The sequence below is a fragment of the Lynx rufus genome, unplaced genomic scaffold (assembly GCF_022079265.1).
Source record: "Lynx rufus isolate CCGP_SWC_20201006 ecotype Redwood Valley unplaced genomic scaffold, mLynRuf1.p SCAF_27, whole genome shotgun sequence".
NCBI lineage: Eukaryota > Metazoa > Chordata > Mammalia > Carnivora > Felidae > Lynx > Lynx rufus.
Window position 1 is genome coordinate 4,261,579 of NW_025814842.1, and position 27,938 is coordinate 4,289,516.

The 27,938-nt window shown below is 45.9% G+C and overlaps 1 protein-coding gene across 4 annotated transcripts in view; it reads right to left on the reverse strand.

The window, feature by feature from the left end:
* Window positions 1-27,938, reverse strand: part of RNF216 (ring finger protein 216) — a 143,827-nt gene that overhangs the window by 77,241 nt on the left and 38,648 nt on the right. For all 4 annotated transcript variants that reach the window (XR_006964003.1, XM_047089056.1, XM_047089054.1 and 1 more), the window contains exons 8-13: window positions 21,695-21,809; window positions 17,600-17,739; window positions 14,084-14,134; window positions 13,035-13,172; window positions 11,511-11,659; window positions 10,916-10,994 (exon numbers count right to left, since the gene is read on the reverse strand). Coding sequence is in view for 3 of the 4 variants with exons in the window: in XM_047089056.1 (XP_046945012.1) it covers window positions 10,916-10,994; window positions 11,511-11,659; window positions 13,035-13,172; window positions 14,084-14,134; window positions 17,600-17,739; window positions 21,695-21,809 (672 nt within the window). In the remaining variant the exon portion in view is untranslated. The remainder of the gene's footprint in view (window positions 1-10,915; window positions 10,995-11,510; window positions 11,660-13,034; window positions 13,173-14,083; window positions 14,135-17,599; window positions 17,740-21,694; window positions 21,810-27,938) is intronic.

Here is a 27,938-nt window from a genome sequence, read left to right on the forward strand (position 1 = left end):
CAAGCCGTCAGCACAGAGCCCGATGATGTGGGGCTTGAACCCACAAACCACGCGATCATGACCTGGGCCAAAGTTGGACACTTAACCGACTAAGCCACCCAGGCACCCCAATTCTTGAGGGATTTTTAACGTGAGATTTCTGAAGACTCTGAATCAAAACGCATCTCTCCTCTGATGAGGCACACGCTTTTTTGCGTGTTATTTTAACAAAACATATGAAGGCACTAAACAAATAATGTGTAGTTTCCAGAAAGACAGGCATTGAAAACTTACAGTCCCCCTATGGTTTGTGAACAGGGTTAGACTGTGGACAGCCTGATACCCAATGGCTCATGGTGGCCACAAAAACCGTGAGAAAGGGGTCAGAGTTTCAATTTTAGTAAGTGCCCATACAAATCTGTTAAAAATTCAGTTTCTCTCTTTATATACTACAGACAACGCATCTTAGTAGAAACCAAGACACCAAAGAGAGACAAGGAGGGATGTCCTTTCACTCCAAGGTCAGTGAAAGGTGAGCAGCCCTGACCTCTAGGCCTGCCTGCTGCACTGGCAGTACGTGGGGCAGTCGACACCCCAAGATCAGTACCTTCCCAGGAAGACAAAAAAACATACCCAATGAGTCATGGAGACAAACCATGGATTTTTATCTTTACTTTGTGACTAATTCTGACTTCTCTAGCAAAATGTACAATCGTTTTTCTAGGTCCATCCTACACTCATCTCTTTGAATATTATTCCCTGGGATGCCAGTTTTTTCAAATAAGGATAACACCACCGCCACCACCACCACCACCACCACAAGAAACTCAAGAGGAGGGACAAACCAGTGCTGTGGACCAAGCAACTGAGACTGACAGAACAGACCCACAGGTAGCCTTCATTAGGACACAGCTCTCCCCAGGGTAGCACAGGTCCCTCTCTGAACTTGAACAATGCAGGCTCAAGCGACAGCAGTCATTTCTTCCAGAATGCATCAGGACAAAATTTAGCTTAAAAAAACCCATCCCCTTTCCACAGTGGCATGCTAGTAAGAAAAGAGCTTTCTGAGTACATGATTTGAAAAACTAGGTATGCAAGGAGTCATTTGTGGGTCCCCCAAGGGACTTCACATCTACCCATTTCAGGGGAATCCCACCCTCTGGTGGTGGCAGACATTTTACAAACCCGGGAGAAGCTCCTCCTTTCTAGGAACTCCTCACCTGCACACACTCACTGCCGGCATCAGTCTCCCCCTTCCTTGTGCGGCAGCCGTTGTTTCCTGACCTAAGAAGTGCCAGACTCTGGAGCGAGCGCTTCACCTGCATCACGCCGTTTACTCCTGGGCCCCTGCTTTAGGACACACGGCCGTTCTCGTTTCACAGATTAAAGAACCATGGCTCGGGGAGGGGACGTATTTACCCTAAGTCACAAAGTCAAGAAGTGGAAGAGTTGGAATGAAAGCACGAGCCGATTTAACATCAAAATCCCTGGTCTTAACCACTGCGCCAGACTGTCTCCTGAGCCGCAGCGCAGGCGACAGCCACGGGCACCTCGGGGTCTACGGCCTCACCACACCCAGCACAGTGCTGGGTCCAGAGCAGCACATCAACGAATGCCTCTCATATAACTGTTTCCGAAAGAATCTCCCAACAGAGAGCTTAGTAATAAAGCCCAGCAAAAGCGCCCGTTCCAAGCTATGCTGACAGAGGAGGAACACAAAGCCTGGGAACAAGAAGCTGTGTGACTGGCCTCCTGGAAGATGGCAACATTTTAACCATCTAGAGCAGTTTCAATGGGCGAGAAAAGAAGCACTGGAATGTTCTCTGGGAGCAAGACATAGTAATGCCCATGCCCACCTCCCGCAGGTCAAGGAGACAGGCAAATACCGAGTCCACATGGACACTTCGGCCTGTCTGGACCGCTGGGCTCTGAAATGCACTCCACTACCTGGGGGAGGGGCTGCAGTCAAGCCTTGCGCTTCAGGGGAGGAGTGCGAGGGCCGCGCCAGCCCTCCCGAGGGGCAGCCACGGCAGCGCTGCCCGTGCCCACTTGCCAGCCTCCTCTAAGGCCAAGGGGGAGAGGCTGCTGTTTTCACCATTCGGTGCCCATGATCAAGGGATAAAAAGGATGAACTGTAGGAGTAAAAACTACTCCTGTGGGGCTAAGGGGAAACAAAAACAAATGTTTTATTCACACTGGCCTTTTCGTTTAGCCCATGTGTATGTAAATATACGTGTACATATCATTACCTTTCCTCCTCTCAGATAGAAATCTACCTCCCTTTCAAGTAAGTGCTGCAAACAACAGCAGATACGGCATTTACAGGACTTTTACTGGGAAGGCAGGGGAGGAAAGAGGTAAGCAATATTTACCTTCTGTGTTTTTATTCTTCTCGGGAACACACAAACACGCACGCACACCCACTGAAAGAACCAAACTCTCTAATCGTTGTTAGATGTGTTAAGATGTCAAATAATGCAGTGTAATTATCAACCAAAATTTTTCAAGGATCAAGCAGCCTATGACGAACAGATTCACTATGCTGTTTGCTATGAGGAACTTTAAAAAGTGGAAAATGACAAAAATATTAAGTTCAACATAGGATTAAATCCTGAAACCTCACTGCCATGATGCCAGCTCTGGTCCGTGCTTGACGGGAGGGCGGCTGACACGGATGCCGCCTGGGAACCCCTCTGGGATCGTGTCTGAGGTGGGGAGGCCTCCCTCTGGGTTCTCGCCACTGGGTGATATTGTCACCCGACCCCACACCTCCGTGGCCACTTGGTAGGGCAGCTGTGGGGAATGCCGGGAGTCCTGTGAGGCACCTACCCAGCATGCCTGCGCACCACTGCAGCCCGAGGTCTTAAGCTATTCAGCGAGAACCCTCGGAAGGAAGTGACTCACCTTGCGAGCAGGGGCAGGCCACCTCCCCCGAGAGGGAATTCCCACCCCACCCCACTCCCTGTGTGGACTCGCATCATGCAACATGGACTTCCACGCCAGTGAATGAGCCCTCACTCTGGAACTTAAAAAATCCTTTTGTTACCCAAACATTCGGTTCTTGTCAACATAACTTCCTGAATAAAGATCTTCCCTAGTAGTGGGAACAAGAGGATCAAGCTTCATTCACATCTAGATAAATGTAAATGCCTGTGCTCAGCACAGGAGTCAGCTGACTGGCTGGGGCTCAAATTATAGTGCTGCTAATAAGTGCCAACCGTCCACTGTCACAGCTGGAGCCGCCCTGGCACTGACAGCTGGGCCAGGCTCATTGACATGCTCTTCACGCAGCCATTCAGCTACTGTAGGCGGCTGCAGATGCCTGTTTTTTAGCAACAAACTGGCTCACTGCAGATGTGAATTTTGGTTGGATTTCACTGCTACAGAGTCAATCAATAACACTGAAAGCTACAAAGGATAGGACAGGGCCTAGAAAGGGTAGAAAAAGATGTGTAGGGAAGAGAGATGAGAGACACAGGAAAAGAAAGCAAGAAAGAGACAGGGAAACAAAGACATGTGACACTGGGAACAGACGAGTGTTTGCACAGCCACACTCACCCTCTTAGCCTCACTAAGGGACACCAAACCAGGTGTCCTTCACAGTTCTGTGGACTGAAGTCTCATGGCCTGATAGGTCTCCCTTCTTGAGCACTTACTTCCTGAATATTCTCAAACCTCCACCTCGTGGCCCTGGCTACCATTCTGAAAAGTTCTACTTATAAACCTCTGAATTTATGGAACAAATCTATGGTTCTGGGAAGGTACAGAAGGACTCAACAGGGAATAAATATTCCAGGAGCATCGCTTTGAAATCTCCTTTTATCTAACACTCAGCAGTCCCACACCAAACATCCAATTCATTCCTAAAAGCAGCATGCTGAAAACAAACTGATGAATCCTTTATCTGAAAACACACAGGGTGCTAAGGGCCTGGACAAAAGCATTCCATCGTATCAATGAGACAAAGACTCTCTCTCCATTTCATCAAAGATACAGGATCTCATTCTCTTCAGGGATTTTGGAGGAATGAGTCCAGGCATTCAAGCCCCCGTCTAGATAATGCATTAATATAAACGCCTCATCTCAGCATGACAAGTTCCTGGAAATCTAACCGGAGTTTAGATTACTGGCAAAGATGCCGCAATGAGGAAGCAGATGCCCTTAGTCTCATGTGGGCCAGAATCAGTTTGTGGCTCATTTCTTAAACATTAGCAACCTTCAAGGATGAACGGTTTGTTTAGCCACCTAGTTGAAAAGAAACATCATAAAGATAATTTGTGGAAGTCTAAAGGTCAAAGCGTATGTTCTAAAAACACTGACATCTTTGAGGTTACATTCTGAATGCACATACTGATTTGCTTTGGTACTAAGCCCAAAAGCATACTGTCAATTCTGTTTAGGAGACGGTGTCTTGCTGACTGACATACTTTTGAAATGCTCCAGAGAAAACCCTTCCTCGTGGAGTATCAGTGCCACCTAGTGGTGACTCTCCATAGCGCTTGATAAGAATGGACCAGGTTCGTCCTAATGGTAAGATCTCCTGGGTGCAGGTTCCCAAGAGACAGTTTTCACTTTATTTTCCATGGTGGGCCAACCTCTGCAGACCTCACCCCAGTGGCAGAGAGCGCGTCTCTAAGGCGAAGGCGCATGCTATCACCTGCAGGGGTGGGTCAAGTTCTGCTGAAGGACACTGTAATTGATAACGCCTGCCTTCTGATGCACTTTCTTTACTGGAAAACATTACCAAGGGACGTGAAAAGATCTGCATAAATGGAAATACCTACTCTGAAGTTAGCAGGACTCACCACTTTAAAGATAATAATTTCCCCAAACTCACCTATGCATCTGAAGAGATCCTAAATCAAATGCTAGCAACATTTCCTAACTCGGTCACCTACTTCCTAAATGCCCCACCGCAGGCCTGCTGTATTCCCAGCTGCGTTCCCTGTCCCGGGGCTCCCTCCTTTCAATGCTTCTTACTCCTGACTCCCCAAATTTTCCTCTAGCTTAGCTCTCACCTCATGTTCCCGACTCTAGCACTTTGCAAGTAATTCCCGAGCACCTACCACGTGCCAGGCATTAGCAAAACATGCACATACTCAATCTCCCCATCCTCAAAACTCCGCCTTCCCAAAACAGAATTAACCTTCTCTCCTGGAATCTCTTTCTCTTCTATTTTCAATTGTGTGTGAATAGCATCATCACCCACTTAGTGGCCTAAACCAGAGAAGTGAGTCATCTGGACTTCTCCCTACCCCCACAGTCAGAGTATCTTCTTCTAATCCTATCTCGCCATTATCTTTCAAATCTGCTCTTTTTCCCCATACTCATAGTCATGATCTGTATTGGTCCGGACGTGTTAAGTCATGCTGGTGGGAATACATTCAAACTCCGGTAGCTCAAGAGAGAGACTTATTCCTACACGTCCATCTTGGCAGAAGGAAAAGAGACAACAAACCATTAGATCTCTATTGTGTTTAAAAAAACCAAACAAGTGAAATCCTATTAACAAATCTTACAGTGTACAGTACAGTATCGCTAACTACGTGTGCACTGTTGCATAGCAGACCTCTAGAACGTGTGCATCTTGTGTGACTGAAATTTTATACCCATCGCACGGCAGCTTCCTATTCCCCCTCGCCCCCGCCTCTGGAGCCACCATTCTATTTTCCGCTTCTGCAAGGGACTACACCTCCAGTAGGTGGAATCCTACAGTATTTGTCCTTTTGTGATGGGCTTGTCTCACTAGTATAATATTTTCAAGGTTCGCTCATGTTGTAGCATGACAGGATTTCTTTGTTTTTTGGAGAGAGCTCATGTGCACTTGAGGAGCAAAGGGAGGGAGGGAGGGAGGGAATCTTGAGAAGGCTCCACACTCAGTGGGGAGCCCGATGCAGAGCCCCGCGAGGCTTGATCTCACAACTCTGAGATCATGACCTGAGCCGAAATCAAGAGCTGGATGCTCAACTGACTGAGCCACCCAGGCACCCCAGGACTTGTTTTTTCTAAAAAACCTGAATAACATTCCATTGTATGGATAGATATCTCCTTTAGCCATTCATCCGTGGATGGACATTTAGGTTGTTTCCGTATCTTGGCTACCGTGAACAATAATGCAATAAACAGGAGTACAAATATCTCTTCAAGATCCTGTTTCTAATTTTTTAGGACAAATACTCAGCAGTAGGATTCCTAGATTATATGGTAGCTTTATTTTTAATTTTGTAAAGACTTTATTAAGTAATCTCCACACATGAGGCTCAAACTTACTACCCCATGATCAAGAGTCACATGCTTCATCAACTGAGCAAGCCAGGCGCCCCTATTTTTAATTTTCTGAGGACACCACATGCTGTTTTCCACAGGGATGTACTGTTTTCCACGCCCATTAACAACGCACATGGTTTACATTTCTGCACATCTTTGTCAACACTTGTCATTTTCTTTTTCCTTTTTGTGAGAGTGTACATCCCAGTAGATGTGAAGTGATCTCACTGGGGTTTTGATTTGCATTTCCCTGATGATTAGTTATGTTGAGCACCTTTTCATACACCTGTTGGCCATTTGTACGTCTTCTTTGAAAAACTGTCTAATCGAGTCCTTTGTTCATGTTTAAACAATTTTTTAACGTTTATTTTTGAGAGAGAGATAGAGACAAAGCAGGAGTGGGGGAAGGAGAGAGAGGGAGACACAGAATCCAAAGCAGACTCCAGGCTCTGAGCTGTCAGCACAGAGCCTGAAGCGGGGCTCAAACTCACAAACCACGAGATCATGACCTGAGCCGAAGTTGGGCCCTTAGCCGACTGAGCTACCGAGGCGCCCCCTGGCCATTATTTTTTCAAATAAGCTTTCTGTCTTTTTCTCCCTTCTCCTTCTGAAACTCTTATAAGATATACACTGTTTCACTTGATGGTGTCCCTCGCATTTGTCTCTTAAGCTTTCCTTGTTCATTTTTTTTTCTTTTTGTTCTTCTAAGTAATTTCAAATGACTTGTCTTTGAGTTCACTAATTCTTTCTTCTGTTTAGTCAAATTGGATACTGAATCCCTGTAGTGAAATTGTCCGTCAGTTACTATACTCTTCAGCTCCAAATTTTGTTGGGATTCTTCTCTATATTTTCTCTTTGTTGATACTCCCATTTTGTTCACATATCATTTTCCTGAGCTTGTTTAACAGCTTTATGATTATTTTGAATTCTTTGTCATGTAATTCTCATACCTCCCTTTCTACAGGGTCCTTTCTGGAGATCTACTTTGTCCCTTTGGTTGGACCATGTTTTTCTTGTGCCTTGTTACTGTGTGGTAGGATCTACACATTTTAAGCAACAGTCACCTCTCCCAGTCTTTACACATTGGCTTTGTGCAGGGAAAGACCTTCACCAATCAGCCTAGCTAGAGATTCTGGGAGCTGTTACTGAGGATATGTCTTCTCTGGAATTAAATGTGAATTCCCAATTTGAGAAGTTTCGCAGTTTCCTTATTCATGAGCCTGCAATTTCTTTCTCCCTCTGGTGTCTGTCTATGGTACTGCAGGTTCTCTGGAGCTGGTGTAAACTGTCCAGCTCCTTCTCGTTCTCCGCGGTTCCTGGGCATCTAGAGTACGGTGGGTCTCATCAATGCTGAGCTCGGCAAGAAAGAAACTAGTCCCTTAAAAAACCTCCTTCCCCAAGAAGCTAGAAACTGGGTACATGCTCCACTCTTCCTTTCCCTGAGGGAGAAGCTGCCAAGCTGTATCAGCCTCTGCCCCCATCTGTGTGAACTGTGGGTCCTCTGGGGTGGTAGCCAGCCTCTCGGCTCTCCTGTGTTCTCAGAGGCATCCAGGCATCTAGAGCATGCAGGATCCCGTCAGTGCTCTGAGTCCGGCGAGACAACAACCAGTCCTGTAGACAGTACTCCCAAAAGCCGGAAGACTGGACACACGTTCTAACTCTTTCCCTATTCCCGGGGAGAAGCCAGAAGTTGGGAGTTTTTCTCTAGTTCTTTCCACACTAAGTTGAGGGGAAGGGCAAAGGTACAGGAGCGTATGCTAGTTTAAAATACTGCCTTTGGGGGTGCCTGGGTGGTTCATTCGGTAGAGCATGCAATTCTTGATCTAGGGGTCGTGACTTCAAGCCCTATGTTGGGCACAGAGCTACTTAAATTAAAAAAAATAAAATTAGGGTGCTTGGGTGGCTCAGCTGATGAAGCATCCAACTTCGGCTCAGGTCACGATCTCATGGTTTGTGAGTTCGGACTCTGTGCTGACATCCTGAAGCCTCCTTAGAATTCTGTGTCTCCCTCCCTCTCTGTCCCTCCCCTGTTCATGCCCTGTCTCTCTCTCTCTCTCTCTCAAAAAAAACACTGAAAAACTTAAAAAGTAAATAAATAAATAAAATGTAGTAAGTAAATAAAACGTTGCCTCTGTTCGCAGCAGCCTCCAACCTGGTGCCCCTTCCTGTCAGTGCTTAGATTCAGGAAAGACAGAAGCCAGCCCCTTGGGTAGCTGCCCAAGAAGTCTGGATGCCAGATATATGCTCCAGTCTTTCCTTTCCCCCCTCCAGGGGGGAAGCTAGGATTTAGGGGTTTCCTGGATGTGCAGGTGGGAGTGGCTCTGGCAACAGAGTTCCATGGATGTTCCCATAGGCTTTAATACAGCTGGCTTTGCACTGTTTGGAATGAGGGAACCTCTTAACTGGTTTCTAAATTTCTCCCACAGGGAACTGGTCTGTGTACTGCTGATCAGCGTTTCGGGGGGACGGGGGGCGGGGAGGGGGAGGGTCTGAGGCTGCTGACTGTGCCATCTTCTTGACATTACCCCAAATCATGTTTTGACCACTTTTCCTGCAAGTGACTGACTTCATCCAGACTGACATTTCATTGACCAAAAGAAGTTACATGACCACCTCCAAGTTCAACAGGGCACGTATATCCCTTCCACAGAAAGGAAGCGGAATATTTGATGTTTCTGCATCAGATCCTTTAAGAGTAGGCTTCATGCCTAGTGTGGAGTCCAACATGGGGCTTGAACTCATGACCCTGAGATTGAGACTTGAGCTGAGATCGGGAGCCGGAAGCTTAACTGACTGAGCCACCCAGACGCCCCTCTGCTTCAGATCTTAAAAGCCACTGGGAGACTTTCACTCACGTCTCAGGTTGGATGTTCTCAAGACACTCACAGGACACTGTCAGACACATGAGCGTAACTGTCTTTGGAGAATAATGGCTGTACCTTCAGTCTTCCAAATTGTGTATGAACACTTTTATTGGCAGGGTCTAATTTGGAATTCTATCAGAAGGGCAGTTCCCAGCTCCACCTTAGGCAATTCATGGAGACTCCACAGTTGGTGGCAGTGATGTGCATCTTTCACCTGGACTACACAATAGCCAGAGAGACCTCCCTGTTACCTGTCCCTTTGTCCCCCCTCTCTTACTGGTGCTCCAGGCCTGCATGGCCTGACCCCACCTAGTCTGTAAGCCTTCAGTATGCTACTGTTCCTCAGACCTAGAATATTCCAACATCTTCACTTCCCCCCACACCCCTACCTTTCCTTCCCTTGGCTACTGGGGCCTCCCCAGGCATTCTGGTGCTGGGTACATGGGAAGCACACAGGGCAGACCGGTACTACGCTTAGTTCCAAAAGCCGGAGACTATTGGGACAACTGTTATAGCAAAAGCCTGCAGTGGGAATAAATTATTACATGGACACATCAGTTCTAAGAACGCATTCAGATTTTACACAGAAATGTGAATGCTGAAAACAAAGGGAATAAAGTTTCGTCCATTAGTTTAGTTTCTTCCTCCTTTTCCAATGACTACTTTCATTTCTCCCCTCTCCCATAAGGCAGAGATATTATAATGTTCAACTCTTGTCATGCTATTTTCTTTTTGAAAGTAGGCTCCATGCCCAGTGCAGAGCCCAATGCAGAGCCCAGTGCAGGGCCTGAACTCACAACCCTGAGAAAAAGACCTGGGTGGACGCTTATCTGAGCCACCCAGGTGCCCCTCTGGTCGTGCTATTTTAGAAAAATGGTTTAAAAATACTTGTCTAGGTTGCTGCCCATATTTATCAAAAGCTCTAAGTGGTTTGTAAACAGTTAACACATTTAAATTTTTATTTTATTTTTTAAAATTTTAACGTTTATTTATTATTGAGAGAGAGAACATGAGTGTGGGAAGGGCACAGAAGAGGAGGAGACACAAAATCTGAAGCAGGCTCCAGGGTCTGAACTGTTAGCACAGAGCCCAACGTGGGGCTCGAACCCACAAACTGCGAGATCATGACCTGAGCCGAAGCCGGATGTTTAACCGACTGAGTCACCCAGGCGCCCCAATAGTTGACACATTTTAAAACACCTTTAGTTAACAGAGGAGCCTAGTTAAAAAGAAGAAACATTTTCTGCCACGAGGTGCTTAGATGGCTTTGGTCTAAGACACAATCAGTTCTCCTGAGAACAGTGAATAATCAGATGCGACAGACAGGATGCCATGATGCCCAGTCCTTTAATCAAAGCAGTGTCACTTGGACTTCGAAAACCACAGGAGGGAGGGGGAGAGAGAGGGAGAGGGACAGAGAGAATGTGTGTGTGTACACGCATACGTGTGCACACAGGGGAAGTATTTGAGCACAGCGGGGTAGTGAAAAGAGCAATCAAGAAAAATGCTGGCCCGGTAGAAGAAACTAGAAACCCTTCACGTTTGACGTGAAGCTATCTGCCCTCCTAGGAAAAGGTATAAAACAGGGGTCCAGAGCTTTGTGACAGGATTCCACACGTGGCCCGTTTCTCTGTAACCAAGTCAAGCATGATTCACAAGTGGTGATCTTCATTTGCTTTCATGAAAAGCAGAGCACACAAATCCTGCTCACAGGTCATCATGCAACCAGCCACTATCTGGGCCATTAGTGTTGTCCACAATACCATAATTCAAATATGAATACGGAAGAATATGTGCCTCCCTACCTTTCGGCAGCGAGGATTGGGACAGCTGAACCTCTTCACGTCGCTGTCCAACAGGGCCGGAAAGCTACAGGAGGGGCACCTACGATCAAAACGGCAGAAGGAATATTGCTCAGAATATGGAAGCCTGACTTGGCTCCCTGTGACCGTTCCCACGAAGATGGGGTTTTCGGCTGGACAGCTGTATCTCCTGACTTTTAATTAAAACATGGACTGAGGCTCTCCATCATGCTGGCTCTTATCAGGAAATGCAGGTGCCACTCTGAGTCCTGCCTCAGTGTAAACTACTCCGTAAACACAGACCTTCTACCTTTGTGAGAACGCCTCACACCTATGTCATCTCTCCCCCAGCCCCCCAACCCAATGTGTAATGACGGTCCTATAAACCAAGTGATGAGAGGTGCCAAGGAATGTGGTTACAAACATGAAAGGCAGATTTTCCCTTAGTAAAATTATTGTCACTACTCAGGAGAAAACGCCAGAAGACCTGGAAGATCCAGCTTTGTTACAGAGGTTTCATCGTCTATGACAGTGGTTAGGCAGTCTTCCTAACAGGGACTGAGATCACAGATGACAAGCTCCAACTCAGAGGACTCACCTGACAAGCTCATCGGCGTAAGCAGCGGCCACTTCTTCTTCCGCTTTCCGCTCGTAGTACTTATACAGGATGGTCTGGGGAAGCACCTTCTCCAGTTCGCTGGCTGGGAATGAACACGTGCAACTGCCCTCCATGCAGCTGAGCTCTGACTAGAATTGGAAGGTCAGGAGACAAAGAAAGAAAAGAAAACTCAACCAAGTTTCAGAAACACAAAAGCCTCAGTGGTTCAATGTATTCCTCAACGGGAAGCAAATAAATAGTGGATAAGAAGGAGATCACACTCAAAATAAGGAAAGCATGAATAAACCCTACAAAGTCCATCTCTGGTGGCACCAGAGGGCCCGTCACAGTCCAAACCACAGGGACAAGGAGAGTGACGAGGAAGGACACGGCACAGTGTCTGAAAAGGAGGGATTTGTGAGAAGCGAACGGATTCCCTCCACAGGCCCTGAAAAGGTTGGAGGTTGAGACCACATGGGAGGTGGAGGTGAGTGGTACAAGGGACTGACGAGAGTACAGAGTAGAGCTCTTCCAGGAGAAAGGACAATGGCCTCCGGGACAGCTGCACCCGAGGGCCCTGGACGTTGTCTTCAAAGCCACCAGCAGCTCACCGAGTCCTTCCCACGTCACGCCACGTCCTCTTCTGCTCTCGCATCCATTTTTAAGGACTCCTGTGATTACACTGGGCCAGCCTGCATAACGCAGGGTAGTCTCCCATTTCAAGGCCACCAGACAAGCAACCTTAGTTCCCCTGTGCCACGGAGGTAACATTCCACAGGCTCTGGGATGAGGACATGGACGTCTCTGGGGAGGCCATCATTCTGCCTGCCACACCGCTCTGCCCCCGTTACTCAGTTCTTGACTCAAGTACAAGCAACTTTAGAATAACTGAGGCTGAGTGGTTTGATTATTGGTTAGGCATTCACAAAAAGCAATTTTGGGTTTTAGGTATTTATTAAGACAAAACTCCTTCCCACACCGTGTTATGCTAACGTCAAGAGACACCAACTCTGGACAGAGAAATATGATCTTGTACAGTTGTTCATTTTTTTTTCCAAGCCTACTTACCTATTTTTAAGTGACCTCTACACCCAATGTGGGGCTCAAACTCACGAGCCCAAGATCTAGAGTCACATATTCATCAGACTGAACCAGCCAGGCGCCCAACAGTTATTCATTTTAATGCAACTATCAAATTCTTCAAAAATTTTATTAAAAAACCCCCCAACAACACACTCTCATATATTCATGTAGCTGCAAAGACCTCTGAGTTCAGGCTTTTTGTTATGAAAATGAAGATGAGTGAAGGAGGTGCTCCTGGAGCAGGCACAGGGGGACACCGGGCACGGAGAGTGACGCCACTCGCTTACGACACCATCGCTGCAAGCAGGGACCGCCTAGGAATCCCACACACGCCAGCCTGTCTCACCCCCCAAAGGGCCATTCCACGAGGCATGTGCACTGGTAAGTGTGTCGCATCCTCTGTGAACACCTCGCACGTGTGGACACGTCCCATGTTCTCACCTTCCCAGATCCGAAGACAGCCTCTTGGGCGTATCTGATGAGACACTCTTTGCAGAACAAGTGCGCGTCCGCACACTGCGTCAGCTCCTCAAATGGAAACTCCCCGTAGCAGCAGCGGCACTCGATCAGCTGGCCGTCCTGCGGGCCGTCAGAGACACTCATGAGACACCCCGCGCGGAAGCAGACGGGCAGCTATGGGCCACGGTCCCCCATCCCCAAACACGTTCTGAGGTAAAAAGCAACCTTCAGATGCCATCAAACAATGATGAATTGTTCTTTCCTCCCTAAGTCTAGCCCGAGATGCTAATACAAATAGTAATCTATAACCGGAGACAGGGAGAACCGTCATGGGTTTTTATTCTTTGGAGGCATCCTTTGTACAAAGTTACCGTATCAGGAATCCCATGTTGCCAGTAGAGCGAGCACACCTATTCTCCGACGCTGACATGATTACACGAGTCAGGGGAAAGTGGCATGAAGGATGTTATTGCGAAAAGCTTCAAAAAGTAGGTTTTGCTCTCTTGTAAGAAGGCAGGAGTGTGAGGGGCTGCATCTGAGCCCCAGCTCTATGTGCAGCGGCCCCTGAAACTAGCTAGTGCAGCAACCTCCGGCACCGTGAGGACCGTGAACTTGCTCCTCTCGCTAATGGTAGAGATCGAGCCAGTCACCAGTCCATTCCCTCCGTGCTAGAAAAGGCCGCTACATGAGGACAGCAGAGAGCGTACAAGTCACCTGGTCCTCAGGTCAGACACGGCACTTCCTTCTAACCCTTTGGCACCAGAACTAAATTTGCCTCTAAGAGCCTAACGGATTCCAGGCAATGTTTTTCAAGACGAACAATTCTGTCATTCTCTCTGCTTCAATTCTGACCCAGTCTGGGATCAAGAGTGCCAACCATGGTTCAAGTATCTGACTGCAAGTTGGTTGAACCACAAAGTCAGTACATCAACAGGTTATACAGGAACCAAAATCTGCCACCGGGAAATGTCGTAAAGAAAACAGGTCACGTAAATACCCAGAAAAAATGAATTCGTGGGATTTCAAACTACCTTTTGATACTGTTCTTCATTCATCTGCAGGGCGAGCAGAAAGTCTTCATGCTGGGGAATAAAAAATAATACATGCAGATACAATTTAGGAAAGATGCCACAAGCATTTAGCATTTACTTTCATAAACACAAAAGGACTCACTTACGAAAAATCATCTCTTCGCTTACACGGTGTAGTGGTTTAAAAAGTTACCTCAGAGTAAATTTAAAATGCACCAGAAAGCTAAATATAAAAAAGGAAACCGAACAAATACTGGAAAATATGGGGGAAGCTTTCTTACATCGGATTCCAAATGTGGAAGGAATGAGGGAAAATCCGTGTACATAACACTTCTGGACAGCAAAGAGTAGCGCAAGCAAACAGTAATGTGAACGGGCCACAACCTAGTCTGACCCGGTGTTTTGTCGGCATGGCTGGAGCGACGCAGGCACTCCGCTCACATGACTGCTACGGGCACACCTAGCACCACAAGACTAAGTTACGTGAGCAATTACCCTTTGACTCATCACCTGCACTTCCAGGAAGGTATCCCCAAGACGCTCTGGGGCAGAAAGAGGAAATGAGGTACACGTGGGGGTTTTTTACCACGGAAACACCTTGAACGTCCACCAAGAGGAATCACCGAATCAACACGGGTAATGCAGAAAACTGCACACCAGGCGGTTTTAAAAAGGAAAGGAGAATCTCTGGCTTGCCTAAGAGTGACCAGCAGGGTGCACTATTAAGTTTAAAGGCAAGGGGCAGAAAAGTGGGCTGCCTTCCAGGTAAGAGAGCAAGAACAACAGAAAACAACCTCCTCCCAATATATCTGCTTTTACATAAAATAAGGAAAGACAGACTAAAATCTATTAATAATGGTTACATATAGAGGGACTCAGGGGTCATGGGAAGAAGGGACAGGACAGAAGGTAGGTCTCTCTGTTCCTTGTTTTACAGTTTTGACTTCAGAACTAAAAATATTTCATAAAATCAAATAAAAGCAAATAAAAAACCAACTCCTTACAACTTACAAACTTGTTTATCATTTATCATATCAAAACCCCGCTGTTTATCAAGTTAATGGCATAACCACATAGACTTATTTCAAGTGACTTTGTAATATTTTGATTTCATATTTTTAATGACATAATCAGACAAAAAATTATAAATAAATCTCAGACTATATTTAGTGCCGCTGTTGGCAATTAATATTGAGCTGGTATTTCAGAAATGTTAAGTATATAGTATAGAGTGAAGAAAATAAGTCATTATAAAATTATTAAAAATCAAGAGTTTTGGGGCACGGAGCCTGCTTGGGATTCTCTCTCTCCCTCTCTCTGCCCCTCCCCAACTCATATGCTTGCACTCTCTCAAAATAAATAAACTTAAAAAAAAAAAAAAAAGAATCAAGATTTTTAGCAAAGAAATGCAAACAGAAAATGGAATAAAAAAAAAAACAACCCTATAAACTAAATTCGAAACCGAAATCTCAGTATGAATTCCCACTAAAATAAAACAAGGTATGTTAGACAAACTGGTGATCCCAGGTCCAGGTCAGGCAAAGCAGGGTGAACCTGGGTCACCCTGTGTGCCAGAAAGGAGGGATGCTGTCAAGAATGACCGAGGCCAGGATGGAGACACTGACCCGAAGGGCGGGGGGGGGGTGGGGTGGGGGGGGAGAGGGAGAGGGAGAGGGAGTGGGGGGGGGGGAGAGGGAGAGAGAGAGAGAGAGAGAGAGAGAGAGAGAGAGAATTTCAAGCAGGCTCCGCAGTCAGCACAGAGCCTGACATGCGGCTCGATCCCCAGACCATGAGATCATGACCTATACCGAAATCAAGTGCTGGACGCCCAACTGACTAAGCCACCCAGGTGCCCCCTTTTAACACTGTTCTGACGAGAAATTGATGGCTGCCATGCTTTGATGCCGTACCATGAAATGTGCCAGCATCTGCGAGACCCACGGAATGCACGAAATTAGTGCTTTACGTGACAAAACCATCATGTGTGGAAGATCCATTAAAGCACAAGGTGTACTAACAGGTGTTAATGTGACAGATGACAGGTAACTGTGACAGATGGATCAAAAATTCTAATTTCTGCTTGAGGACTAGAATTTTATCACTGGCCACAATCACTTCATTTTTGAGATAATGCCTGCCCCATGCCTACTCCTGAATAAAAAGTTTTTCTGTCAGCATTTTTTCAAATAAAAAGAGCATTTTGTGGGGGAAGAGGGACTGATTGGGCATCTTGCAACTCGAAGGCACCAGTACCTCTTGAGACCCCACTGACTGGTCAGTGTGCGGCAGAGGCACCGTGCCAACTTCCCGGTGGGTCACACAGAGCATCAAGAGGTAACGTGATCAAAGAAGTAAATCTTACTCTTTCATCAAAGGCATTTTAATTAAAAAAAAATTGTTTTATTATTCACTTAAAAGAAGGCTCCAAGCCCAGCGCTGAGCCCAACACGAGGCTTGAACTTACAACCCTGAGATCGAGTCAGATGCTTAACTGAATGAGCCACCCGGGTGCCCCTCAAAGGCACGTTGAGAAACACTGAGTTCTTTTGTAATGTGAGTGCCTAGTGGTGCAGAAAGTGGTTACTAGCACGGTCTGGTGCCACCGACTTGGTTTATGCTGAGCCAGCGCTGCTACTGTTCTGTCAGTACGAAGTCAACGGAACAAAACAGGCAAAGGATGTCTCGTGAGGGTGAAAGATCTGACCTTGCAGACCTCCTGAAGAGTCCTGGGGGGCCCAGAGGTTCATGCGCTGAATCTGAGAGCCACCGATGCAGAAAATACAGAGCAAAAAACCCCCGATACATAAATATTCTGGTTGGCTTGCACACTTGACAGTTTACTCGAAGACCTGAAATGCTAAATGGTACCTCTCTCTGGTTGTTCTCCATCATTAGAGGCCAAGAGAGGCGAAATAGGTATGTTTATCAAGCTCCAATTAAAATTCTTTCACATAAATCTGATCTATAAGTGGTGAACTTTACTCAGTATTATTACAAAACCCAGTTGTTTTTTTAAAGCTTTATAGTTTATGCAAACCAACCATTTGAAAGAATATGCAAATCTTAAAAGACTTTTTTTAAACATTTTTAAGTAGGGGTGCCTGGATGGCTCAATTGGTTCAGTGTCTGACTCTTGATTTTGACTCAGATCATGGTCCCAAGGTCATGGGATTGAGCCCTGTGTCAGGCTCCATGCTGAGCGTGGAGCTTGCTTGGCATATTCTCTCTCTCTCTCTCTCTCTCTCTCTCCTCTCTCTCTCTCTCTTCTCTCTCTCTCTCTCCCCCCCCCCCCCACTGCCCTTCTCCCTAGCTCACACTCTCTCCTGAATAAATAAAAACAACAACAAAAAAAGATTTTTAAGTCTGCATACCACAACGTGGGGCTTGAACTCATGAGATCAAGAGTCGCATGCTCTTCCCACTGAGCCAGCCAGGCACCCCTTAAAGGACCATTCTATACTAAGCCCTAAGAGCAAACCAGAACCCCAGAAACACACCCCAAATCCACTCTCCTACCTCTGCCATTTCCTTGATTTTCTGCTCATAGAACTCCTGCTCTTGCTGCACAGCTGGAAGAAGGGCACGCCGGTCATAGGACCTACAATGTCGCCGCTTATTTTCCAGAAAGAACATCCTCTTTTCTATTTTTATGTCACCTGGAAGATATGTGACCACACAAGATCATGCAGACAACTGTTGCTAGGAACGCAGGGCGGCCATCCCAGTCTTCTGGGGCCCAGTCCCCCCCCCCCCCCCCACACCCTCAGGCAGTGCGTTTGTGACTCTCGAGAACACATTCTACCGTCTGGGAAAACCTGGTCCCTTACCGTTCCCTAACGTATCACGCACTTTTTGACTTCCATGTTTTCTTCCCCCTTGTTATGCTCCAACTGGAAGGGCCCTCCTGTCGTAGCAGTATTGCACCGTGCGAATATACCAGTTTATTAGCCATTCTACCAAGGGCAGTTGGGTGTATAGTTTTGGGTTGTTAGGAACACGTCTGCACTTCAGCTGAGCACACGTGAAGGAGTGGACGTGCTGGATCATAGAGCTGCATGTCTGCAGCTTCAGAAAACAGCACCGATTTTCCAAACAGTGGTGCCAGGCAAGGTACACTCTCCCTCCTCCGGCAATGCGTGTGAGCTCCAGTCACACCACGTCCTCACCACCTGTGCCATCGGCCTGGAATTTTAGCCATTCTGGCAGGTGCCCAGGCATCTGATCAACGCTTTTTGAACTTTTTACTTTGAACACCTTCCTACAGAACAGCTCAAATAGTAGTACCTACATTCACGGCAAGCAACATTTAGAATAAAAAACAACAGGGGCGCCTGGGTGGCGCAGTCGGTTAAGCGTCCGACTTCAGCCAGGTCACGATCTCGCGGTCCGTGAGTTCGAGCCCCGCGTCGGGCTCTGGGCTGATGGCTCAGAGCCTGGAGCCTGTTTCCGATTCTGTGTCTCCCTCTCTCTCTGCCCCTCCCGCGTTCATGCTCTGTCTCTCTCTGTCCCCAAAATAAATAAAACGTTGAAAAAAAAAAATTAAAAAAAAAAATAGAATAAAAAACAACAGAATGACAGATGTCAGACCATGTAACTGACCTGTTCAGGTTTTTTATTTTTGTGGATTTCAGAACTTACATTTTCCAGAAAACTGTCTATTCCACCCAAACCTTCTATTCTTTCACTAAAGTCTCTTCTTCATAGTATCTTTTGCTTTATCAATATTTTCTACATCAGGTTCCTGATACCTCTCCCCCACTTCATTCTTTTTAACAATTAAATTAGCTATTCCAGTACCTTGCCTTTCCCTGTAAATTTTAGGGTAAGGTTGCCTGTAGCCACCAGAAAGTCTTGCTGGGATTTTGACAGGAATTACATCAAGCTTGTGTATCAATTTGGGGAGGATTTACGTCTTTCCTATGCGGAGTCTTCCTGTCCATGAACACAATACACGTCTCCATTGACTTCTTTCTCCTCTGATTTCTTTCTTCAGTGTTCTGTAGTTTTTGTCACATAGGTCTTGTAAGTGTTTTGTTAGATTTACACCTAAATATTTAATTTGGAGGTGTGGGGGAATAATTATAAATAGCATTGTATTTTAAACTTTGATTTCCACATACTGATTCTGGCATACAATTGGTTTTTGTCGGTTGACCTCGTACCCTGCAATGATACTGAACTTCTTCAATAATTCTAGAAGTATCCTTGGAGTTTCCTATGTAGACAATCACGTTATCTGCTTATAGGGGCAGTTTATTTCTTCCTTTCTGATCTGTGCGTTTACTTTACTCCACTAGCTATAATTTCCAGTACATGCTGAATAGCAGTAAATAGTAGACATCCTTCCCCTGTTCCCAATTTTAGGGGGCAAGGATTCACCATTAAACAGGACATTAGCTTTAGGTTTTCCTGCAGATGTTACCAAGTTGAAGAAGCTCCTCTCAAATTCCTTTCTGAGTTTTAATCATACGCAGGTGTGAAATATTATTAAACACCTTTTCTGCACCAATTAATATGATGTAATTTTTCTTCTTTAGTCTGTTAATATGGTGGATTATATGGATTGTTTTCCAAAATATTAAACCAGCCTTGCACCCCTGGAATATACTCAACTTGGTCACAGCACACAATTTTTTTGTATATCGCTATGTCCTATTTGCTAATATTTTATTAGCGATTTTTGCATGTCTATTTACAGATATTGGTCTAGTTTTTGTACTGTCTTTGTCTGCTTTTGTTATTAGAAGATACTGTATAGAATTAATGTTCATTCTTCTAAAAAAGTTTGGAAGAATTTTCTAGTGGATTCAACTGAGGCTGGAGATTTCTTTTTTGGAAGACATGGAAAACAGTGGATTCAATTTCCTTAATAGCTACAGGGCTATCCAAATGATCTATATGAACATGGGTAAGTCTTGGTAGTCTGTGTTTTTTGAGGAACTGGTCCATTTCGCATGTAAAATCTTTGTGTGCAAAGCTGTTCACAGTATTCACTTTGGCTGTCTGTAGGGTCTACAGTGATATCCCCCATAAAAGGTGCTAACTCTTAATATTGGCAATTTGTGTCTTATTTTCTTGGTCAGCTTTGCAAGAGATGATAGGTTGTATTTTTTATTAATGCTCAGTTTACATCCAAATGCTCCCAGAATCTTCATGAGAAGACTGTGTAGTTATCAACGGGTTAAACCATAAACAGTGGAGGAGGAATCCTGTCTCCTCTTTGAGCCAAGCAAGGTACAACCCAAATAGCAGTGCTTGGATGGCAAACGGCTGAAAAGGTAGACAATGAGATTCCTGGAACAGATAGAGGACTCTGAGACTATCTGTACTTATAAGCTGCTGTGAAGAAAGGTTAAATGTATCTGTAAGTCATAAATATCAATGCTGTGTGTTGTCTCCACGCAGCAGACTCACGTGGAGTATGTCCACCCAGACTTTCAAAGAGCTTCTGACAAGCAAAGGAGACACACAGAGAAGGGCAGTCAGGAAGATGAAGCAGCAACAGACAGATTCCAAGTCTTCTCAGAGACAAGAACTACACCCATGGCAGGAAATTTCGGGAACATTTTGACCGGACATAAAAGAACTCCGTAAAAGATACAGCTGACCAACAAGGGAGTGGACCATCTTGCAAAGTGGCACTTTCTTTCCTCTACCACTCAAAGTTAGAAACCAATATGGAATGAATATGTACTTGGGATGCCTAGTCTAAACCGTGGATAAACTTAGCTGAACGAAGAACCACCTACACGCTGTCCCCACTTTCTTAGCCTTTGGCAAACGTGTGAGAACGTCATGGCAGGAGAGCAATGTACCACAGACTAGCTTGGGGACCTCACAACTCAGAGTCTGTGGGTTTCCTCAAGAGCTCAGAAACCCAAACCCTTTCCAACTCCCCGGTTGCCTCCCAGAGTTTCCATTTAGTCACACCTGCAATCAAGTTACGTTAACTATGTGCAGATTTGAGAGAAAGACAAATAGAAAACAAAAGGGAAATAATCCTATTTCTGACATAACCTATAGGAAAATTTTATGGCGGGCTCTTTTATTGGACACAAACGACTCGGATCACATCTGATGTAAAATCCAACAAGTTTACTTGGATCAGATCTGATGTAAAGTCCAACCCGAAGTGACCCCTCTGGAAGAGCTTTCAGAAATTATTTCATCAACAACAGAATGTCCAACAAACAAGTGGCTGTTCAGGAGCTGTGTGCTTTTCCCGTGCAGAAGCCACTTTCTCGGGCACACAGATAATCAATCTCTGGTCTAGATCATTTCACCAGAGATAAAGTGAATTCTTGTCACACCTTCAAGACCGGCCCCACCCCCCAAGTTTGAGAGTGTCCCCAAACACTTTCTCACACGTGAACTCTGACACTGCACAGAATGTTCTGGTCATGGTGTTCCCTAGGCAGAAAGAAGGTGGGCGGCAACCACAGCCACTTTCTAAACACATGGATGTGCTCTCAAAGCAGTCCATGCAGTCGGTCCCTGGGCTGGCCCGGCAGGGCGGCCACGCCACGACTGGCCTTTACGGGCTGTGTGGGAAGGAGACGGTCTGCACAGTCACTACACGGGCTGTGAGCAAAACTCAAAGTTGGCCGTTACCTTGTTCAAACTTGAAATCTATGTAAGAATACTGATTCATTTCTTTTCTCTTTTTTCTTTTTCCACTGGTTTCTGGTGATAGCTCCTGCCATTTTTTAATGGCATCAGAAAAGGCCTAGAAATTGAGAAAGGGAAAGGTTACCGCTGTAAATGGGACACAAGAATACACGAAAGCAAGCCAGGCAGCCCCAAACCTCCCCTGACACACAGTTTCAGCTATCTCCCCTGCATGGCTTACCAGAAACGGGCCGCAGCAAAATGAATAGGGAGCATTTCATTATTTTCTCTTCTTTCATAAACTGCCACAAGGGCAGAAGCAAAGGCTAACTGACAAAGGGTGACATAAGGAAACACCAACTGTTCAAGCTGTCCTCGACTGCGCCCAGGGTAGGTCACCTAACAGATGGCTGATGAGTTCCACTCTACAGGCATACCCTAAATGGTCTACCTCTGGCCAACACTCCCCATCCACTTTCCACGAACATCCCCATGTTGCTCGCGGCTTCCCCTGAGTCCTCTCCCTGTACAGCACACTGCAAGGCGCGAGTCTTAGGCCAGCAGTAATAATCCCTTTTCTTCCATACCCTCAGCTTCTCTCTTTTTCATATCTTTCCAATCGATACTTCAATGTGTTCGAGCCTTTGCCATCTTAAAAAAAAAAAATCCTTCCTCCCCTTGCCTCTTTCCCCTTTCAGGTACCAGCCACCACACCCCAGCCCAAACCTGTCAAAGGTGCCATCTGTCCACTGTTTCCTCACCTCACCTCCTGGACGTCTTCCAACCCCTTCCCATCGGGCACCGAAGCCCATCTTTCAACTAGCTTACCTACTTGGTAACAGGAGGCAAACTCTAGACCCCGTGTTTTAGTCCCCGTGTCACCAGGCCTCTCAGCAGCACGGATGACGCAGACTGCTCTTCCCTCCCGGGTCCCGCGCCCTCTCTGCCCACTCTTCCTCGCCATCCTCCTCCACTTGGCCTCTACATGCAGGGAGGCCTCCAGGCAGCCTCAGCTCTCTTCCTGTGCCTACTTCATCCAGGCCGGGGAGGTCACCCTGCGTGTGCTGATGACGCCCACCAACCCACTTCCTTTGGCCATTCAAGCATCCAGATGAATTCTTTGTACTTGTAGGCCTCACAGACCTCACTCAACATGCTGGCAACTCAACACTTTCCAGATGGAATTCATGATCCTTTCCCTTCCACTTAGCTCTTTTACAGTATTCCTCATCCCAGGGAGGGACATCCCCCCAAATCCCTCTCACTGAACTCCTACTTCTAGAACATTCAAAGTTTGTGCTTAATATCTCTTGCTCAGGGAGGTCCTCCCGGAGCCTCTTGGTCCACCTTAGGTCCTCCTGTTACACTTTTTCCGAGCACCTTACATTTTTCTTTCGAAATGCTGCTAACGGTAATTACACACTTATTTGTCTGATTCTGCTTCCTGTTATCCCCTCTATGGACTATGGGCTTCTGGGGGACAAGGATGGCTACCGAGCCCAGGCTGTATCTGCAGCGACCTGCAGAGTTTGCATTTCATACTCATTTGGTGAACAGTAAAAGGTTCAGGGATGTGTACGTGTTACAGGAATGTTGCTAAAAAGTCACATTCTGAATGTCTGAGGGGAGCAGCTAGGTTGGCCCTCTGGTAAAGTGAAAGCAAGAGAAAACGAGCATTCCAGCTCCAATAGAGGGAGCGTCACCCTTTCACCTTCACCTACCTTCCGTCCCTTCCTTTTCAAAATCTGAGGTCTGGGAACCTGAAGGGAATGGCCGTGCGCCTCCGCACTGCTGTGAGCTAAGCCCTTTGTGCGGCATGGATACGGCTCATCTCACAGCACCCCCGAGGGAGGTGTTCTTTCACAGCAGAGGCAAGCGAGGCTTACGGACGAAGGACCTGCGCCCAGTCAAGTTGACTAACACTGGGATATGAACTCAGGCCAGTTGCACGACTAAACCTCCTTCCTCTCTTTGACACTGCCTGGTCCTCCCAGAGCGGTTCAGGGAGACCCACCAAGAGCCGGCCAACAGCACAGCTCATCTTACTGCCTTTCCATCTCCCCGACCAACGTCCTCCCTTACTCTGTTTCCTCTTTTCGGAGTTCTGACTATCTGAGGTGTTCCCCACCAACACTTAAAGTCACACGTTTGTGTGGCAAGACCACTAATTCCTACCAAGTTTTACCCAGAAGTAAATGCTCCATACTTGAACCAGGGCTATCTGCAAAAACCCAGGAAAAAAGGCAGGGCAGGCACAATAATCTGAATATTATAAAGGAGGTGATCAAAGGGTAGATGCCATTTGTCAGCAACTAATGAAACCGGAATGTGAACTAAGAGCTTGTAACTGGCAGCCCGCTGGGTTTGCAACTGCACCACCCTCCTGTCTAGAAGTGAAATAGGATCACTACCTTTCTCCCATTTAAATACTATTTCTACTGGGGCGCCTGGGTGGCTCAGTCGGTTAAGCGTCCGACTTCGGCTCAGGTCACGATCTCGCGGTCCGTGAGTTCGAGCCCCGCGCCGGGCTCTGTGCTGACTGCTCAGAGCCTGGAGCCTGTTTCAGATTCTGTCTCCCTCTCTCTCTGACCCTCCCCCATTCCATGCTCTGTCTCTCTCTGTCTCAATAATAAATAAGCGTTAAATACTATTTCTACTTAGCAGGAAAAGAATCCAAACTGGTTCTTGTCAGGAAACTGTATCTTAAAACAGATGTTGCCAACAAATTAAGGAGCCTCTGAAATCTTACCTCAGTAGTTATATCAATCAGCACTTGTCTTAGTATTAACTAAACGTCTAGTGAAACAGACCAAATAAAATTATAAATCAGAATCCTTTCCTTATAGGAACTGCTAGAGTTCACACCTACATACCCAAAGGCACCATGGTTACTTTTTCTTGCCTCTGCACTCAAGATTCCTCTAGTGAAAACACCCTTCCCTTAAGATCTTGTTCAAATGACGCCCTCATTTCTTTCCTAGTGTTCTCGTGTACCTTTATTCACTCTTTTATAACACCATGTTGTTTTAATCTTTTTTCCCCTTTTAATCTTCTCAAATAGACTGAAAGCTCTCTGGAAGGAAGTTAATTTGTGTTCTACAGAAGCCACTGTCCTCAGGGTCTAGGTGCTAACTATCACACAGGAAGTACTCAAAAAACCTACCAGGAGGAACACAGGAATACGAGATATTGAAGATCATTTTTCCTTTTATACTTAGCTGGCATTTCTCCCTCCAGCCTGCTCACATTCACAAATCAAATCCCCACTCAAGGTATTGGTCCTGAGAATCAAGGATACAATCTGGTAAGGATATAAGATTCTTAGGATAGCTTGACAATAGCCAAAATTCCTTTAAGAGAGGACCTAAAAATACTACAATGGGCATTTGATGAAATAAAAGTTGGGAAGTGGCCAGAGACTCCTCTACGGAGGCTGGCCGAGGTCAAGTCTAGAAATGGGGACGTGTTGCCTGCATGGAGACAGAGGTGATCATTAAAGTACACAGGGGAGACATCTAGGAAGGCTGGGGAGTGGAGACACCCAGAATGAGCACATGGCAGAGGACTGAAGGGCTGATTAAAAGACGACACCGCCCACTAGTATTTTAAGCTCCACAGGGGAAAGGATCTTGCAACTGTTCACTGTGACACTCCTAGTGAATGGTCCGTAGCAAGCACTCAACACGCTGTCCGAATGAAAGAGTTAGATCTGTGGCAGAATCACAGAGGAAAAACTTGGGAGGAGAAACCCAGCGGTACTATCGGCCACGTGTGAGTGTGTACACCAAGAGAAAGTTGTCAGGTCTAGAACACAGAGGATCAACCTCTGTCCAAAGGCAAAGGGAACTCCTAAGCTGACAGCTATGTTAAGAGGTACAGAGGAGGAGAGGGAAAAAAATGAACTGAGGACTAATGGATAGGTTTGACAATAGAAGCTTGTTTTAGAGTTGTTGGCCATGAAAAGACAGCCACAGGATCAAAAAATAAAGCAACAACAAAAAAAGCAAATGAAAAAAACAGAGGCAACCAATTTTAACCCCAAGAAAAATAGAAAATTCAATAAAGGAAACATTATTGTAGTATATTATCTTCCCTAGCAGTGAACATTTACATAAATCATAACAAAAACTTTAAGAACAGATTTAACAAAATCACGTATCAAAAAGGTGAGTGTGTACGGGTAAGACATAGATCCCCGTCTACTATAAAAGAAAACTAAAATAATTATTAAAACTAATAACTCAAGCATAAGCATGTGTTAATAAATGTGGAGATAAGTACTAGAAAGAAGACAGAGAGAGAGTCGAGTTGTCTCTGGAGAACAGAGGAAGAGGGTAAAGAAGGGGGCTTCAGACCGCGGTTTAAAGAATTACCCACCCCCCCCCCAAAAAAAATTACAAATAAACATTTTGGCACAAATTGATTTTTAAAGCTATGGCTGAAAATTCCTTTGATAAGAATTAGCATTCATTTTACTAAGCAGTTCCTGCCGTGAGTTTTAAGGATGACCTGTTCCCTCTAGTCTAGAAGTTACTTATTTTTGAGAGCACCTTTGTCCCTACAGAGGGTAACAGCCGGAAGAAACATTACTGCAGCTGCACTGTGGTGTGCAAGAAACCTACCCACAGGATACGTCCATAAAAAGAGTTGAGCTAAAATGTATCTGACCACACACGCACTGGGGACGAGTCTTCTTGAGCCCTTGGCCTCCATAGCACAGGCTGGGAACAAAGCAGAGTAGGCCCTCGGGTCCTAGGCCCCTCCAGGGGGAGCTCAGTGCTGTGAACTTAAGGAGGCCAAATCACAGAAGGCTCTTGTGCTCTTGTAATAGTACTCTGAGAACGGACTCTTAAAATCACACTGTGAGGCAGTTACCAAGTAATTTCTAAATACAGAGGCTTGACAAGTGTCCCACAGCACACAGAAGTGTGGAGGGAGGGAACTTCTTACTGAAACCTGATACATGCGAACCACTGTGACGGGCTCGCTGCACACTGTACCCAACCTGATTCTCCCATTAGCCACGTAAGGCATCCACTGTTCACCAAGAAAACTGAAGTTCCACACGTTCAAGACATTTGCTCAAAATCAGAGACCTACCTGGTAGAATTGGAATTAAAACTCAAGGGGTGGGGGAATCAAACCTAAGTTTGATCAAGATTCTAGATCCAACTAGAATCGGTCGGATATGTTAGAACCGGTTAATGATGCCACAGCATACAGTCAGCAAAATCTACATGGTCAAAACCTACAGGATAAATAACCTATTTTTTTCAACAAATGACCAGCAAGTAAAAGTAAAGGGGGAGGAAGGAGAGAGAAATTATAGATTGAAAGAGATTTAAGTAACCTATCAACCAGCTGCAATAAACAGATTTTACTTGGAACTCAATATAACTGAAGGTTTTTGACACATCCAGAGAAATTTGAACAATGACTGGATACCTAATAATGTTAATTTTTAAGGTATGATAATGATATTTTGATTTTGTTTTTCAAAAAAGAGTCTTTATCTTTTAAAGGTAAACACTGAAATAGTTCTGGATTTAAAGAAAGTGAAACTTTCCTTGGAATTTGCTTCAAAACAGTCTGGGAGAGAGGGAGTGGGCAGGGTGGGATGAAACAAGACTGGGCGGCACTGACAGTTACTGAAGTGGAGTGATGGGTAAGCATGGGCTCGTTAAAATACAATCCCTAATTTTATACGTGTTTGATGTTCATAATAAAAGGGGAAAAAAATCCAGGGAACTGTGATGGGCTCCGGTGAACATGCGTATGTTAGTAAACTAAGCGATCATCATGCGTGCAGGGTGGCACAGGGAAGGCCTACTGTGGCCATAATGAGAAACATCCCTGGGTGTGCTTCCCACACCCTACCCACGTGGGCGTCGCTGTCTAGGGCAAAACTCTTAACACACCATTTGCATACAGCAGGGAGAGGTTCTGAACAGAGGGCATCAGGTTTTAGCTTCTGCCAAATAGAACTTCCCCTTGAACACCCCACTTCCATTCGAACAGTCCAACCCACCCCATTTCAAACCCCGGTAAAATTTCAAACTACCCACCCAAACAAGCAGACACCACAAAAAATATGAAGGGCCAGAAAAACCAAGAAAGGGATAAGGAAAGTATAAATAACAGGGGAGCCACAAACCCCTCCCACCTCCCACCCAAGTGATGAGTGGGCTGTGGGATGACCAGGGACAAGCATCTGCTAGCCAAGTTCCTTTTACTGGTCCCAGGACGG